This window comes from Bidens hawaiensis, unplaced genomic scaffold (genome assembly GCF_021521415.1).
Source record: "Bidens hawaiensis isolate Kalapana, Puna unplaced genomic scaffold, B.hawaiensis_p1.1 tig00049673_1, whole genome shotgun sequence".
In the NCBI taxonomy this organism is placed as follows: domain Eukaryota; kingdom Viridiplantae; phylum Streptophyta; class Magnoliopsida; order Asterales; family Asteraceae; genus Bidens; species Bidens hawaiensis.
Genome location: NW_027506118.1, coordinates 35,532 through 53,357, shown reverse-complemented (window position 1 = coordinate 53,357; position 17,826 = coordinate 35,532). Strand labels below are relative to the sequence as shown.

General features: G+C 35.2%; 1 protein-coding gene and 1 long non-coding RNA gene across 2 annotated transcripts; one reads left to right on the top strand and one right to left on the bottom strand.

Annotated features, from left to right (window-relative positions):
* Positions 1-2,088: 2,088 nt before the first annotated feature.
* On the bottom strand, positions 2,089-3,580 carry LOC143616763 (uncharacterized). Its single transcript, XM_077089502.1, has one exon. It carries the CDS (start codon positions 3,230-3,232, stop codon positions 2,189-2,191), a length of 1,044 nt encoding a protein of 347 aa, XP_076945617.1. The 5' UTR covers positions 3,233-3,580; the 3' UTR covers positions 2,089-2,188.
* Positions 3,581-13,357: 9,777 nt separating this feature from the next.
* Positions 13,358-17,531, top strand: LOC143616764 (uncharacterized). The gene is made up of 3 exons (XR_013150716.1): positions 13,358-13,643; positions 15,734-16,714; positions 17,242-17,531. It is a non-coding gene; the product is annotated as an uncharacterized LOC143616764 (long non-coding RNA).
* The last annotated feature ends 295 nt before the right edge of the window (positions 17,532-17,826 follow it).

Here is a 17,826-nt window from a genome sequence, read left to right as displayed (position 1 = left end):
TGTAATATTTTTTAAAGAGATTTATAATTTAAAAACACTGTGCCTTTAGTTGTTTGGAGCCCATCGACTTGCGCCTCACACTTTTTTAAACCAAGGACCTGACTAGATCTAGATCGGGCCATATTAACTTTATCCAGAGTTTATGAGACACTAACAAAAATATTTGAGAATGAGTTGAGAAAAAACACGGTAACGACACAATTACAAATGACTTATTGGGCTTTGATACAATGGCTCAATATACGACAATTATTGCATCTATGGCAGAGGTGGTCCTCAAACGGGACCATTTCGGTCCCTTTTCAGAAGATCCCCTTGGCATGATCGTGAGCCCTTGTATGATAATGACCTCTAACCGTCTCGTGCTAGGGCCACTTTTGTCTTTTCCTCTGTAGACGTGCCTGTGTTCAGCCTCTCTCGAGGATGATATCCCAACAATGTGGTTTAGACTTTTACTGAATTTGAAGTACACACGAGAATGGGATGTTTTCTCCTGCATGAAATATATGTGAATGTTAACATGGTTTTTTAAGTAAGTTCTTGTGAAGGCGTGAAGCCAGTTTTGGATATCAAGACGGGCTTTTAGGAGTTATATTGTTTTACATTTTATATTTATATTGTTTGTGACGTTACGCCTCTTAAATATGATATAACTAAATCGACTAGTAAACCGGTAAGACAACTGGTTTGTGATTGAAAATATCAATAAAATCTTTAATAATTGTAACTCAGACATCTATGTACCAAGAAATTTGTAATATTTATAGAGTAAAATTTAAAATGAAAAAAAATATTTTTGTATTATGATTTGTGATTTAGTTTGTATAATAATGTATTCATTTGTTAAAAAACAGAAATCAAAACCCCAAAACCGTAAAACCCCCAAGTCGAGTTTCTCTCCCGCTCTCCTTTTTTTGTCGCTTTTCTATGCTTGTGTCTATAGAGATGTGCAATCAAACCGGACTTGAAACTGGCTTTAGTAGAACTGTTTTAGTGTTGATCCAATATGTCGATTTGAAATCAGTTTGGATCCGATCCAATATGTCAGTTTTAAGTTGGTTAGAATATATCGACTTTCAAGCCGAAAATAAGATTGGGAATTTTAGTCGCGTCCAACGACAAACAATTGTCATAGATTTTAATTAGTAGTCAGTTTATAACACAATACGAATCCAATATAAAATTTTTGGGTGTGAGTTTACGTGTTTTAATTTATAGATTAAACGAACCGGGTATACAAATGTAATATTAAAAGAAAATTCAACATTAGGCCAAACGTAATTGTTTAAAAATTCTACTAAATTTTTATGAGTTTTTTTAACTTATAGTATTAATATGCAAAAAAAAAAAAAAAAAAAAAAAAAAAAATTGGATTAAACAGGTTGTGCTCATGCTAACCCGTAAAAACTCGGGTTGCGTTCGATCTCATGCGTTTGATACGATTTTTAGGTTCTCTGATTTCAAATGCGTGTCAAGTTTTCAAGTTATTAACGTATTCGACCCATCAACTCACAAACATGATACATTTAACACTATAAAGCTTGTATACATTTTTCTTTTTGAATATAGGAAAGTAATTGAACTCACATTTCTTTAGTAGCAAGCAACCAAGGCCCAAATTTAAGGGTCTAGATTCTAGACACGTGTGAGCAATTAGCCCGATTTAGGTGGGCCCACCGGTTTTTTAGGACCCAATTTTTAGGGCCTAATTATTTCATTTAGATAAATTGTGATTTAAGTAAATATTTAATGTTATACAATTTGATAAAACATGAAATATTATTTCATAGAGAAAAGTGCGAGAAAAATACGTTGTAGCATGTAATTTTTTCTTTCTAGACAAGTAAATAAGTAATGTTTTTAACGTATCCATCAACCGTGTAGTCGTTTAGGTTTTTATCACATTTATGAATTAAGAGATTTAGATATTCGGTTGAAGTTATTTGTCTACAAGTTATTTCTTTAACTATTCATAGTTAGAAGTTGAATTATTACGATAACCACGATCAAGTAAATTTGTGTATAACAACCGTGCCAAGAGTACGTGAATAAATCAAATCATTGCCACATATATTTATTCGAAAAGAAAATAAAATAGAGCCATAACATATGAAACTATACATAGTTAAAAGAAATCTAATTAAATGGTAAATATTAAACATAAAATCATGTAAAAACAGCTTCACGATCATTGTAAACAAGCTTTAACTTCTTTAAGACATTCAATGGAACATCTTTTTGATGTTTTTGAAGGTGAATCTTTGTTAATTCCACCAACAACCCATGTCTCTTTTGCAATATCACATGATAATTTGTAAAAATCACCTTCATACTTCATCAACTCCATCAAATTTTCCTTTTTATTTCCAAAATTATGTTCATCGTCATCATCATCAACACCATCATTAACGTCGTCATGTTCATCGTGTTCTTCATCCTCCTCTGATAAGCTCCTTGTAGGTGCGGAGCGACACCTCATTAACAAGAGTGCATTTGGTGGTGGCACACATGAACCTTGAGCTTCTTCATCATCTTTAGGGTTTTCATTTTCTTCTTTTCCATGCAAACAATCTTGATTATCATCTAAAACCATTAGCCACTTTGAAAATGCCCTTCTTGATGAACCCTCTTCAATATCTTCATCATGATCATGATCATGACCATGTTCATCTTTATGATCATGATCACCATGCCCTCCAAACCCTATTATTTTCTTTACATGATCCCTTTCATCCTCATTATCGTTATCATTATCAATATCATTATCATCATCGTCATCTGATGTAACATTTGCGGTTGGAAATGCACCAAAACATCCCAAATCAAACTTAAAACTCCTTAAAGATGTTAGGAATTGCATGGATTCTTTCTTGAACCCTATTGCATCACCCCAAGTATGTTTCTTTCTATGTTTCTTATTATTATGAATCCTTTCGATCTCTTCCATCACCGATTGCCAATTCTTGCACGATCTAGACTTGGGTCGAGCCTTGATCTGTCCCACACATGTCACTTTTGGAGATGTTGGCTCAGATAATTCAGACCCCACCGGGTTCCTTTTAGACCACAAACCACTGTCACCACCACCACCACCACGACTGTGGCTCGTTATACTTGATAGTCGCGATGGGCTACAAATCATCTTTGGCATCATTGTAAGATGTGATCTTGTGGGAAAACACACCAAGAGATCTGTAGATGAAGGCCCTTTTTTCACTTTTCTTCTTTTCATCTCTCTTTAACACGATTTCGCTAGAAATTTTGTGTTTCTTTGCTGGAGATCTTGTTGTTGATGATGGTGATGATGAAGTGTGACCTGTTTGTGATAAAAATGGCTAAATTTTGAATGAAAATGACATAAACAAGTGGCCTTATATGAAGCAGTGTAGCGGCTACTTTTTTAACCATATGTTTTTGAGCTTTTTTAATGGCTACTACTTTTGCAATATTCAAATGGGATCTTCACAAGATGACTTCTTTCTACCACAAGCCTTAACTTTTACTTTATTGTTGTTCACATTAATTAAACAATTAATTAAGGAACTAAATAGACAAATTAATTAAAAGTAATCTAATTAAATAGCAAACCTTGATAGTTAATAACATTTATCATTTGAGACTTTGTATGAAATTATTTTTAACGACCATTTGAATCACTGACAGGTCACTGACCCACACAATCATCTCCAAAGACTTTGTACGTAGTAAATAAATGCAATATTAAAATTTGTATGAATAAATTAACAAATCCTGTAATTATTGATTGCTAAAATATAATACTAAATATGGTTTGATAAATTAAAATAATAAGATGAAAAAAGGAAAAGTGAGGTGTTTGATGATGACCACGAGCTTTGTTTGTATAATCTCATGATACCATCAACTTGGTCAGAGTTCAATGTCACCATTGCTTTTTCATTGCTTTGTTGTATTAAATGTTTAAAACCAGCTACGTATCAAATTTGAGTGATGTTTCAATGAAAATATATCAAAGCTGCATGTTTGGTTAGGTTTTTTATTGTTTCGGTTTGATTTTCCTCTTACGTGATAAACATATATAACACGCTCTTAATGTTATTTTCTTTTAACAAGTGACTACTTTCTGTTCATACCCATTTCCACTCCCAACTTTGTCCACATGAATTCACATTGCGAGGGAGATCCGGATGAGCATTCGGTTTACCCTTCTGGTTATGGAGATTATAACCTTTTAAGAATATCAAGTCTTCTAAACTAAAACAATTTTGGATGTTTGTCAAACATAAAGAGTTTTACATCAATACTTTTTAATTTATAAAATGTAGTAAAATAGTGCTTTGTTTTATTACCTAAATGTACCCCTCCCGCCTTTTTTTTTAAAAAAAAAAAGAAAAATTCAATGGCCTATAGTGCTTTGTTTTGGATGAAATAAAGTAAGTTACAAGTAGGGGTGTCAAACGTGTCGGGTTGGCAGGTTGGCGAGTTAACGGATTGCGGGTTGGCAGGTTGACGGGTTGAAATGTGCAACCCGAACCCGACCCATATTATTATTCGTGTCAAATATGTCAACCCTAACCCGCACACACATAAATTCGGGTCGACCCGAACACGACCCGTTTAACCCATATTTAAAAAAAGTTAATTTATATAATTAGACATACAAATTATAACAAAATCAAACCATATATTGCAAAATTCAAATGAAATTTAAGCATGAGTCGATTTAGATATAGATGGATTTGACGATATGTTAATGCATATTGGTGAATGGATAGAAGACTTGCGTCTTGGGTAATGAATTTTTGGTTGAGAACTTAAAAGTGTCGTTCACGAAAAATAGAATATAAGAGAAGACCTAAAAATGTAATATGGGGAATGAAAAATAATTAAACATTTCAACACATTTTAAAACTAAAGAGGGAATATAAAATTAATTTTAAAATATCTAAAAGTAAACGGGTTAACGGGTCAACCCGTTTTTATACAGGTCAACCCGAACCCGACCCATTTTTTAAACGCGTCGTGTTAGCCGATCCAAAACCTGTTTTTTTTCGTGTCGGGTTGGGTTTCGGGCCGTGTCAAGAGTTGACACCCCTAGTTACAAGACCTTATAATAACATCAAATAAAATTTTCAAAGCATAGAACTATTATACTTTCAACAAACTTAAGCTGTTTTTACATTCTCTACGCGGTACTTAATTACATATATTCCGAATACCCAATCAACTAATTACCCAACAAATATTTGACGAGAAAGACCTAATACGTGACAGGACTTTATAACTGGTTATGAGACTGGATTAACAATACATGACCCAAACCCGGCCTATTATTATTCCACCCGACTACCAAGAGTATAGTTTTTTAATCGTGATGTGCCATTAATAGTTTGTTTATTTTGTGGAAACAAAAGTTTAGCACAATATTAAGTATTAGATTATTATGAGTGTGATTAGTTAAAAGTAGGCAAGTAATGATGGCAGTTAGGCGTTTGAGAACATTAATGTAAGGGTCCTATTGCCCACTACACCTTTGCTTTAAGAATTAGACCTCACCCAACCTTTTTAATTTCTTTTTTTTTCATAGGATGTCACATGTAGATGCCTTAAAGCTTTTTGGTACACATTCTCGACATAGCTATTGCTAAATAATGGTTGCATCTAACTTTTCTATAATTTTTAGATTTATATATATAACGGTTATCGATCGAGTTGCAATCGAATCGACTTTATGTTCATCTCAACGCGGGATGAGCATGTAGCGAAAGAAGCTTGTTACTAAACTAAGACATTAGTTTCTCTATGACATTAAATGGTTGTTAATATCTTAATTTTGGTTTTAAATATAATGATTCAAAATCAAAGCTTGTTTGGCTAAAGTTAGTGATTGAAAAACAAGAATACATTAACTTTGTTTATGAAAAAGGCTAACTTGCTAAACAAATTAGTGGTTCTCATGAGTAAATTTAATCTACATTCAACAACCATATATTTGTATCCATAGTTACAAATTTAGTAATATAATTAATGATATCTTGTTTAACATATAAAACTATCGCGCAACAACTGTAAAATAACAACATATCGAAAGTAGGTTGAGATGTTTGAGTAGAATCTTTAGATCTTGATCGAATCTTATTATCTTCATTTTAGGGAACAAAAACGATCATCTGTAAGATCTTGGTTTTTCGTCACACTTTAGAGCTTATAATTTCACATGCGTTGAATAGATAGCAAATTGAGTATTACGAGCCAGAACCATTTAAAGTAGGTGTTACCAACAAGTGAATCCCTCATGACAGAATTGTTAGTTTTCTTCTGAGTCTCCATGTGCTCTCTCACATGCATTAAAACATCAAATATATCATCGTTAGACATAAGGACAGGTCTCGTGTTGGGAGACCCAGGCCTTGTTGTAGGAGGAATCATGCTGCTCGATCCTCCGGCTCCTGATATGTTGATGCAACGTACTAATACAGAACGAAGTCTAATCACATTGATTCTACGAATACACGTGATGATCCTTCCGCAAACCCCAAATTCGACCCAAAAGTCTAGAATTCGAAAAGACATATAGTTTTTATTATAATCTGATCAATGATCAGTCACAAGTTATCTTAACATACTAATAGAACATCAAATAGGTTTGGGCCAACAGAAATAACCAAAGGCCCAACAATGGCCCAAAAGAAAACCCAAAAACTAGACGAAAAACACAAAAGTGGCCCAAAAGTGTATCTAGAAGCCTTATTTCGGAAAAATAATGGGATAACTCGCCTATGGCCGGTTACCACAACATGGCCCACATTCCAATAGTCGTTTTGACCGGTAGCACGCTTGAAGCGGAGGCCCGTAGCCCAAGTTAAGCCCATTTTCGTGCAGCACCTCTGGAAGCGCGGTCTCGGGCCTCCAGAAACATCATGACCCGATCTTCTACACCTGGGCCCACATCAGATGTTAATGCCGACGTTGGTCGTCTTCCTCTTGATATCATATGAAGGATGAAGTGGTTAAGCGGATCCGAAAGCTGCAGAAGGTAAGGATGAAGATGTAGCTTTTGATTGAGATGCCATGTTTTAGTATAGCTTTGTAAGGTAACAATTTAAGATGAATGTAAATATGGATTTGAAGATGAAAAACACCACTTGCTCCACGGTGGGAGCCAAACTGTTTTGGTCAAAAATTACCAAAACAATAATTGAACAATTTCGTTAAGTTAGGTAGTGTGTTCTTCAACAATAAGGTGAGAAATGCGGTAAAAGTTAAGGTGAACACAACGATATAACAAGGAAAATCCTAGGATCCTGCTAAGGATCTTCGGAAAAAACCTCGAAAGGGGAAAATTATCCCCTGCCTCAATTTATTAAGAAGGTAAAATCGGTTACAACCCGAGAGTTGATTGAGAACAAGAGCTGAGTACAATATTAAGTGTTGTGAGTGTGGAAAGAATGTGTCATTGGATGTACTTAATAGTCTAATCATATAGAAATAAAAATAACTATAAATCCTATAAATCCGAGAACCCTAGCCGCCTTGACCGTTTGAAGACTTGTCCTCTAATCCCACGTGCATTTCAACTACTCCTCCGAGCTTTCAGGTGGAATTAGTCATCTAGTCATTGTAGGCCATTATAGCTTTGAATAACCTACAAGCATAACACAAATATAATATATGGTCGGTTAGTTTAGTATCATGTAGCTAGCTAGGAATCCAAGCAATCATGATAATCGTTAGGATCATGCCAGGGATAAAATGACCATTGACAAGTGTCATAAAATAATTTTACAATTTAAAAAATATGACGTTTTTTAATGGCACACACATTTGCGCGTCATAAATCATTGTATGTTATAAAACGTATGTCATTAACAACATTATTTCTATTAGGCCATATGGCATACTCTAATCTCAACATAAATTAAGATGACATGACACTTTAAAGATGGATTAAACCACTTCTCACTTGTGTTAAATTTGTTAGAAATTGACCTTGAATTATGCTTTTAATGGGTTAAAAGGCAAAAAACAATATATTAAATTAACAATTAATAGGGGTGAGATGGAGTTAAAAGGGTTAGAGTATACCCCATGACTTTATAGTAGAGGTGGTCAAATAAACCGGTTAACCGACCCGACCCGAAAACTGAACCGAAACCGAACCGGTTTGAAATCGATTATGTAGAAACCGGTTTGGAACCGATTGAAACCGTTGGTTTGGAACAGGTTTGTATTTTTCTCCATCAAAACCGGTTTCAAACCGGTTAACCGAACCGAAACCGACCAAAACCAGGCAAAACCCGAACCTAAACCGATCTTAAACCGGTTTCAACCCGAACCGAATCCGACGATTTTGAGTTTTAAACCGGTTTATGCACCCCTACCCTACTTTATAGTATTATAGTATATAGTGAGTGAATACATTTATATTTAGCAACCCAGATTTTACATAAATAGAAACTAAACAAGGGCCAAGTGTTAAGAGTGGAGGGAGTATAATATAAGGCTTAAGAAGTTGAGTTGGAGCTGATAAAGTCCTAAAGTACACTGACAGCCACCAATCAAAACGGATCTCACAAACACAAACACAAGTACAAGTCCAGAAACGAGTAAGAGAGCAAAGTGGAATATTTTCTTATGGATTCGAACAATGGTCACGTATCCAAGGAGGTATTTCTTGTTGTTTGGTTGTGTCTTATCATACCTAAGACCATCCGTAGTGGCCTTTAGTTTTAGTGTTTTGAGCCGTAAACGCCGGGGGACACACCGGCCCCAGCGTTTTGGCTAGGCATTTTGGGCAAGGTGTTTCCTACAAAACATTGGTGTGGCACGAGTTTTGAGGGTTTTGTGAGAGAGAGGGGGAGGAGAGAGATGCGTTTTGGGGTTTTTTTCCAACTACACACTTTTTGCAAAATGATCAAAAGCTGATCACTAGGAGCCACATGACGTAAAATGCCCGGATGTGCCTAGTTTTGACTACGCATGGTCTAAGTTTAGGTGTTATAACGAATCAAAAGTCGGATTTAATTAAACGCAAATAAATAGTTATTAATTCAGGTAAACTTGTTTTAGGAACACAGACATAAAGAATTAAAAGCTTGAAAATTTGGCAACGGAGATTATTATTATTATTATTATTATTATTATTATTTCTTTTGGTGTTGCTGTGTGTTTTACGGGAGGGAAAGTGAAACGCTAATACAATAGCCTCCCTCCCGTAAAACACACAACAAACAAACGTTGTGAAAGTGAAACACTATGCTTCAATTAGTATTAGTTAACTCGCATTATTGTATTGTATGCATAGTTATCTTTATAATCTTTCTTGTTGGTCTTGAACATGTAGAACCCACCATCTGAAATGGGTGGACAAGTTGTCATTTCCGCACCAGCGACAGCGCCGACACCAACACCAACACCATTACCAGCATATGCACTCGCCAAGCTACGGTATGATCCCAAGTTCCTCGATCTTTTCCAGATCTATATATACACGTGTTGGCGATAATTAATAACTATCGTTTCAGGATTTTAGCATACATCATGCTTATGTTTCGCACTATCTTAATTTGTGGAGTTGCGGGGCCACGAATTCATCACTCATATGAAAACAAAAGCAAGTCTCCTTTTAAAAGTAATAATGTGTTCAAGATCATTTACTATTGTGCATCGTCTGCTGTTGCGGTCGTAGGCTTCATTTTATGGAGTACAAACGTGTGTTCGTATGATGGATCACTATTAAGGAATACCTGTTACACCATTTTGAAATTTGTTGGTAGCTTCTCGGCATTCCTTGCTCCTTTCATGCTTCCGATAGTGTTACTTCTCCCCCCCCCCCAAGCTAGTCTGGGTCGGGTATCTGCTCGCCTGTGTAATGCTCGGGATGCTTGTTGCATGCCTTTATTTGGATGATCGACAACAAAATGGATCGTCTATTTTAAATTACTTCGTACTTGTTCTCGTACCTATCCTGGTTATTTCCACTTACTTCATTAAAACCAACAATAGGAGGATACTGCATCAGGTTATGTGCGTGGCTCTTTCGATTGAAACCGCGTATCACTTTATCACCTACGTGATGTTTATCATTGAAAAAACAAGAAAACCGAGCAACTTGGAAGTGACCCAACAAGACAAGAACAACGATTTTCCCCGAATGAATTACTTGCAAGTTTTGGGACTTAACTGATGCTTCCTGGCCCCTGGGAGCTCATTTCTTTTAATGTTTGAAGTTTGAACCTTTGTGTTGTCGTTTTGATGCGTGTACTTTTAACCTTTAGTATCTTATTATTTGCGATCGATGTCTTCGAACATGCACTAGGAATATTGTTTTACCAAGCATTGTGGTTAGAAACACAAATTGGTAAATGAAAGAGACCAAACTATAATCCATGCGTTCTCAAAGCACTGTCCGCAAGAAGACGATAACAGAACGTATAGCTTTGTAATGTAAAGGCGGTCTGATCAGAGCAAATTTCTTGTAGTGTAACATCTTAAATAAAGAAAGAAAGTTTTATAATTAAATTGCATGAATGCTATAGTAGGTAAGGGATAATTACGTAGGAAAAAAAATTGAGATTTGACTGTTGAACTAGATCATGTTATTCGGGTGAACCCGAATTACCAAAACACAAATCCATTGATAGAACCCTTTAGCAGGTGAGACTCTAAGAAAATATAGAGAAAAGAACGTCGGAATTTACTCCAACTTTTGTCTAATTTCATTAGCTAAAACAAAGACCTTTATAAATGCAACAATACTATCCTAGAACTGGAGAAAACATGGAAATAATGCAAATAACTAACTACCACTACTAGAACATGGGAAACAAATAACTTAGAAATATTAATAGTAGAATGAACGTGCGTTGAGGCTTATGCATATATGCATGCATTAGGTGGATGTGGGTAGAGCTACGTGGGTGGCTGGTACGTGTCATCAAATAACCAAACCGTTTAAGGGACCTCTGGTTCAAGTTTTATAGTTGCTCGGGTTAGAGTTAAACATGCTGGTTAGTTTTTTGGGTCGGGTCTCTTCGGGTTAAAAAGAACGGCCCTACTTTTTTTGTGTTTTATACTAGTCATATTAGTAACTTGCTTTTTACCTTTTGTTTTGCTGTGGTCCGTAATCCTTACTGGCTTTGGCAATACAATTCTCGTTCCGAGAACCTAATTTTAAAGGATTATCAGAGACGAACCTAAACTATGTTAAAGTTTTAAAAAGAGAAAGTGGATTTTGCTTGATTAATCAAGGATTTAATAAACTATGGTTAAAAAATTGTTTAGATCATCACAAATCTTTTTATTTCATGTGCTTTTATAAAATTAATAAAGTTTTATACCCATGAGGAGTTGACAATGAAGATGTTGGAAGAAAAGTGATTGCTATTGATTCATGTCTACTTGAAAATTTGGACTATGTGGCAAAGAAGACCTTAGTGGTGAGCAAATTAAACAACATGCTCAGTTAGTCTTTTGTTTCATTTAATTGTGTATGCTAAATTACTTCTTTACATGATGTAGTAGACAAATGTGTTTCAGTGGACTTCGTATTGTTTTTGCAACGGTCGAGTGGTATTGATGTAGGTTACATTTGATCAATCATGACGAATAGTGCACCGAAATTGATATTGACAATGATAGTTGAAGAACGCGCGGACAATCTCACAAGTGTGTTATTATTGCTTAATCATTTCATTTTTCAGACATAGTTTTTATTGTTTAATTGTGATAAGTGTAAAATTCATAATTTGGTATATTGATCTGATTTATTATTGTGTAACAATTTGGGCAATGTAACAGTGGAGGAAGCGAAGCCTAAAGCATGGGCCGGATAACTGTTTCTGGCGGCTAGAATTATGCACCGTGCGGCTAGACGTGTTACCCGGCCAAGACACTTACATGCCACCATTGGTGATCTGTATAGCATCACACCAGTTAATTATGTTATATTCAATATGCCTGGTTAGTGTTGAAATTTGTAAATGCGATGTTTGATGATCCGAAGGTAATCGATAATCGGCGGTGGTGACCGGTAGCTTGAGGAGGAACTATCACTAGCGCATATTGATTTCTTGAACTTGGCTCTGATACCAATTCAAGAACAAATTGATATCGTGTACTCGTTTTTGTTTCCATTATCATTTCGTTCTTGAATTGCTATCAGAGCCAAGTTCAAGAAATCGATAAGCAACAGTGGTGACCGGTAGCTTGAGGAGGAGTTATCACTAGAGCATATCGATTTCTTGAACTTGGCTCTTATACCAATTCAAGTCCTGTATCGATAATCAAACACGAACTAAACAAATAACCCTTACTTATATTAATCAGAAAATATAACTCAAAAAACTAATTACAATCTCTCAAACTCTAACTTGGTTTGACTCTTGATGAACCCTAACTTGATTGCATCTAGATGGACCCTAACTCGGTTGCATCTCGTGTGTGTCTCTAGATGAACCCTAACTCAGTTGCATTTCACACGTTTTATAGTGTCTAACCATGACTTTGTTTATATAGACTAACATAACTTGTTAACCAAGACATTACCTATTTTAATTACAATACAATTAGGAAACATAACGTAATTAGGAAACATAACCAACTATGACCTACTTGTCATTCTTGGTCTCTCAAGCTCACCGATTTATGACTGGAGTCTGAAATTACGTCCAGGTTTTGTATAGATTCATAGAAGTGTTTTATAATAATCCCCTTAACAAATTTGTATATGTACTAAATACTAATACTAATGCATATGAAATGCATTTGTCTTAAGACTATACATCTGATGCAACCCTTTACTTTCTCCATTCAGATGAAGAATATAACGGAGAAGACGTAGTTGTAGAGCAACTTGAAATCGAGTGGGAGATTATTGAATCGGAGATTGATTTGCCAGAGCATTAAACTAATGTGTTGTGGCAAGAGGCTTCCGAGAAGTTGGTTGGTGTGTTAAACAACGAGTTAACATATAATTGGATTTTGATAGTTTAACAGTTTAAACATATTAGGTTTATCTAGTTGATTTTATTCGTTATCTAATCGAGTTAGAGCTAGAATATGATTCGAATTGGGGTTAGATCAAGTCATTGTAATTGTTTTGGACGGTAACTTTAGAGTTTGTTAACTTTATTATGTTTCCCCCATTTGACTATTCACTAATCACCACAGGCATTCACAATTTACAACACCATTACACCCCCTAAAACAAAAACTCTCTCTTTACTGATCGAGCGTCAGACACAAAACGTCTTATTTTATAGTCTCTTCACTACACATAGCCTGGTACGTTCTTGCCGATAAGCAAGTCATTGTCAATGCAGCTTTTTACATATAAAGGACAAAGTTGTTGCTCAAAGCAACTTGGTGCAATGGAGTTCTATTGAGAGGTTGTTATGGGTCATTATCAGAGGACAAAGTCATCAATTCAATAAGACAAATAAGTTTAGTTTTGCAGAAAATTTGTAAGAATTCTTGTACAATCTTCAAATAAATACTCTCTTCCTCCTCCTCCTCCCCTGATATACCCATTCTTCATAAAAAATTATCTCACCCCACCCTTCTCCTTCACATCATACACTCTCTTATCTACACCACTCTTTTTTCCTCAAAACACCCTAACAATCTTCTATTATGCGGATGCTCTAAATCTTTATTTGAAACAGGTACATGATAAACATATTCAAGCTATTTAGTTGTCATTATACATGATCAACTATTGTTTTATATTTTAATGTAATGTTAATTACCGTTTAATTTAAATTTATGCATTTCTTACCATCATTAATTGTAAAATGTTACCTAAATGAAATCACAAAATCTTATAATTAAGATGCTCTTTATTTTATTTTATTCTAACGGCCAACAAAAGCAAATTTTATAACTTGAAAATTGAGACCTTATAAACAAGGTACTCGCAACAAACCACCTAAAACAAGTGCAAAAAGCACCCCGAAGACACTCCTATTACATATTAAACATATACCCACACCACCTTTCTCATGTTAACGTGGGGATTTTTCCCCTATTTCTCACCAACAAATAATTAAGATGTTCTAAAGTCAATTATTAACATAAAACTTTGGTAGCCACATAGACAACTATACTTTGGTGTATAATTATGATATATGAGATGGATTTTAAACTTTTCCTTTTTTAATCTTTCATTAAAAACCTTTAATTATGAAAATGACTACACACACAATTTAGTACTATTAGTAAAATTGTACAAGTTTTCTACTTATGTGTAAAAGCCATGTTTTTCAGCCTTTGTTTCCAGCCTTAGTACTATGCATATATGTGAGGTATTTTCTATTTTGTAGTTTATCTTATGGGTTTTTTTAATTGGTATGGTTCATGTATTGCTTATCTATGTTCCGTCGACAATCTTTCACGTGGCAACACGCGGGTATAAACATAATTAGTACTTGAAAGTGTTTGTGTACTTGTGTCGTTCTTATAAGTCTCCATTTGAAATAAGTTACATGTTAAACATATTCATGTTATTTAGTTGTCATGTAATCAACTATTGTTTCATATTTTAATGAATTATTACCATTTGATTTAATTTTACACATTTGTTACCATCAAGCATTGTAAAATGAGAGCTATATCAAATTACAAAACTTTAAAATGAAACAACTAAAAGTTTAAATTTTTAAATAATGATTTTAGGGGGATAAAAACTTATTATATGTAAGGATGAGAACGGTATAATACTAGTATCGAATATCTATTAGAGTGGATATCGAATACTGTACTGATAAAGTGTTTTTGTCTTATTAATACTATGCGGAACAACCGGGTACCAACTTTCTAGAAAAGTGGGTACCGAGCACTGTACCGAATTTTTGAAAAAGTTGGTACTTGTATAGTATGGGTACCGTTACTCGGTACCCTATGCTTATCCTTAGATATATGTATTGATGTTATTTGGTCAGTATTGGCACACCACCATCATGGGTGAAACTAATAGGGGCGAGCAGGAGCCAAGACCTCCTGTTTTCATCCTTAGAAGTGGTAATTGTAACCCATATACTTTGAATACTATTATGTTTTGCATGTTTATCATTCTATTACTAATATGAGAGTTTAACTACTTGTATCTTGGTTCTGCTTTGCATGTCTTACAACTTGGAAGGTGCAAACATATCTTTTTTGTTCATTGTATTCATTTGTTTATGTTTGTTTGTTCATTCGTGTACATATTTAGTTAGACTTACATATTAGGTATTAGTCATACTAACTGGTCCATCCTGCATGAATCCATCATCCTGATTAGACTTTTTATCCAAGCGTTTGAAGAACAAACAAAAATGAACACGCTCATTTTCTTGCTTATGTATACATACTAAATCAAGCATTACCTATTTTGATAATGTTAAAAATCTAAACATATGAGTCAAACGTTACTTTAAAATACTTTTATGTTATTCAACCATAGGTCTATGCCTCCAAATGCAAGAGCAAAATAAACTCGTAATGAATATGATAACAACATTCCTCTCCTTTTCAAACAGGTCATCCAAACTCGGTTATGGTGAGGTGACCTGTTTGACAACAAACCAATCAAATTTTGAATTCTTAATAACAAATTAACAATAACAAAGTCAAATATAAGTCTAAAACCCATAAAGGGCCATTTTGTTCCAACATAAACATATATTTCCTTGTCTTTTTATTAACAAACAAAAACACAAATAAAAAGTCTTAATTCTTATTTTGGTAATATGAACTGCCTTGTTCTTAATTGCAGCAGATGGTTGAGAAACAATAGAACAGGACGACAACAAGGACAGCCAACGTTGAAAGAAGAACACGAACCTACTCATTATGAAAAACCAAATAGGATGGGGGTGGTAAGCCAGGTACCTAATGATGGGGTACACAATGAAGGACCCAGGAAAAAAATTCACATGGGTCGAAAGAGGGTCGATGTCATAGTTTTGTAGGGATTTTAACATATATGATATATATATATCTTTTAAAAAATCACCGGGTTCGGCTGACTCCTACACTCAAAGTGTGGGTCCGCCAATGGGTGTACACTCCTGTGACAACGAGACAAGCACAAACGCCAACGAAAAAAAGAGTAGCAGTGACAAGCACGGTTTTGGAGGGGGGTCGGGAACGCTAAACTAGTCACTGGGGCCGCCACACAGGTGTTGTTACCATGCTTTGCTATGAAGCCGATTTTATCAATGTTCTTGAAGATGAAGATAAATGTGACTGACAAGATAGTCATCTAGGTGCCGAAGAGCCCAAGGAAGGTCAATCTAAAATAAGACAAATAAAAAAACTAGTAAACACATATCTACAAATTTAGTTTAGGAAAAAACTACTTACGTTTGAGAAGTAGTTATCAGGTTCGGGTTCGATGGTGGGTTTACTTGGTGGGTTAGTTATCAAAGCATGGAAGAGCCCAAGGAAGGTCAATCCGAACAGAACCAGAACACACCACCGGTTAATCAGCCATCGATACCAAACCGAACCCAAACCAGCCGGTCAACCCAAATCCGAACCAGAACCAAAACGCACCACTGGTTAATTAGCAACTGATCCCAAACCCGAACCCGAACTAGAACGCACCATCGGTTAATCAGCAACCGATCTCAAACCCGAACCAGAACTAGAACGCACCACGAGTTAATCAGCAACCGATCCCAAACCCGAACCAGAACCAGAACCAAAACGCGAACGAACAAGTGAACCCGAACCAGCTTACTGTGGTTCAGCTGTAAGTAGTTGTTATTATTATTATTATTAAATAAAATAAATTAAGACATAATAGCGAAAGACATCATTTATGTTTTAACACTTTTTTAATGAAAGTCCTTTAGCAAAAGAAATGGCAGAAAACATACTCGATGTTCTAAATCCTAATCCTGTTAAGTTTTCCTATTAAATTTGATCATATGCATTTCACAATAGGTTAAAAATAAAAGTCAAATAGTAGATATATGCACTGACTTTGTGGTTGATGTTATGATTTGAATATGTGATTAATGTCAAAGTGGTATCTTTCTTTACTAAACTGTATATGTGATTAATGTCAAAGTGGTATCTTTCTTTACTAAACTTAAGAATTTTAGAATTATTGTTTGAAATCAAGTTATTAGTGGTATAAGTTCTTTATATGTGAATAACCATTTCTTTTGTTAAATGGCGTCCATTGAAAAAACGTTAAAACATAAAGGACGTCTTTTGCTATTTTGTCTTAAATTAAATTTGTAGATGCTTATATCTTGATTTGTCTCATTTCAGAACCTTCATCGTTACGTTGGCTGGAGTCTGGATAACTTTGACGGCGTTCATACTCGAATTCGTCTATAAAATCATCGAGGAAATTGAGAAGAAGACCAAGGCGAAGCTCCCTGACGGCATGTTGATTGCTTGTGCTGGGTTGGCGTTGGCTTCTATCATCGTATCATTGATGGCTGGCGTCTATGTCTTGTGGAGATACATTTCTCACGAGCCTCATGATGACCAGTTCTTCCGTATGGTAGTCTTCCCGTGCGTTGCTTTTGCGATTATCGCTTTTTGTGCTGCTATTATGGGGTTGATACCTGTTGGGTTATGAAGGCCTTTGGGCCGGTTTTATTAGGAGGCCCAGTTTTGGTTCTTAATTATGTTTAACCCTAATATTGTTTATTATATATATCCCATCATGTAATTGTAATCTTTGTTCTGAGCTAATAAGAAAACCTAGTTGCAGCCCGTGGACGTAGGTCCCCTCGCGGGGACCGAACCACGTTAAATTCTTGTGTCGTTTATATTTTCGTTTATGCGTGTTTATCGTTGTGCATGTGTGTGCTGTTTCGCTTCCGCGCGCCGCTTTGTTCCTAACAA